At 46.1% G+C, this 564-nt stretch overlaps 1 protein-coding gene across 1 annotated transcript; it reads left to right on the top strand.

Annotated features, from left to right (window-relative positions):
- Positions 1-141: 141 nt before the first annotated feature.
- Positions 142-516, top strand: T265_16247 (hypothetical protein; the record flags this gene model as incomplete). Its single annotated transcript, XM_009179821.1, has 1 exon — positions 142-516. A coding segment is annotated over one exon (375 nt), but the record flags the coding sequence as incomplete, so codon positions are not given.
- Positions 517-564: the final 48 nt, after the last annotated feature.

Here is a 564-nt window from a genome sequence, read left to right as displayed (position 1 = left end):
GGTTAGAGTCTACTGTGATATTTACTTCTCCTGAGCACCATCAGAAATGCGTCCATTAACACTGAATCAAGCACGATTCCAGGATGATAACCGAATGGCTTCAGCAATGTGTGTGAAACTGTAGTAGTAAAGTCCTGAAACATGCACCGTCTACAAGCTGGATTCGCTATCAACACAATCACACTAATAGCCTGCATCGAGCTACGCAGACTGGCCGCTCGGAGCGCTGGATTACACACCGTCTGTGTTGTAACGGAAGAATGTGCGATTGGAACAGTTGTATGTGACATGGGTCCGCTATTGAAAGATTTTGGTGTAGACATGTACACGCGAGACGATACCAGGGAGGAGACAGCAAGTGATCGTGGTCCGCTTGTGACGATAATTAGTGACTCGCAGACGTTTTCACTGGTTGGAACAAATCTTGTCACTCGTGGTAGAGTGGACAGGGAACACTACCTGGCTACAAAGCAGTGCAGATTGACGCCAACACCATACGAAACCGGGCAAACTTCGGGTAATAATACAGTTTCATTTTTTAACTGGTTTGTGTGTTCTGTTGTT

The sequence above is a fragment of the Opisthorchis viverrini genome (genome assembly GCF_000715545.1).
Source record: "Opisthorchis viverrini unplaced genomic scaffold opera_v5_9094, whole genome shotgun sequence".
Taxonomy (NCBI): Eukaryota; Metazoa; Platyhelminthes; class Trematoda; order Opisthorchiida; family Opisthorchiidae; genus Opisthorchis; species Opisthorchis viverrini.
This window is presented reverse-complemented; position numbering and strand designations above follow the sequence as displayed.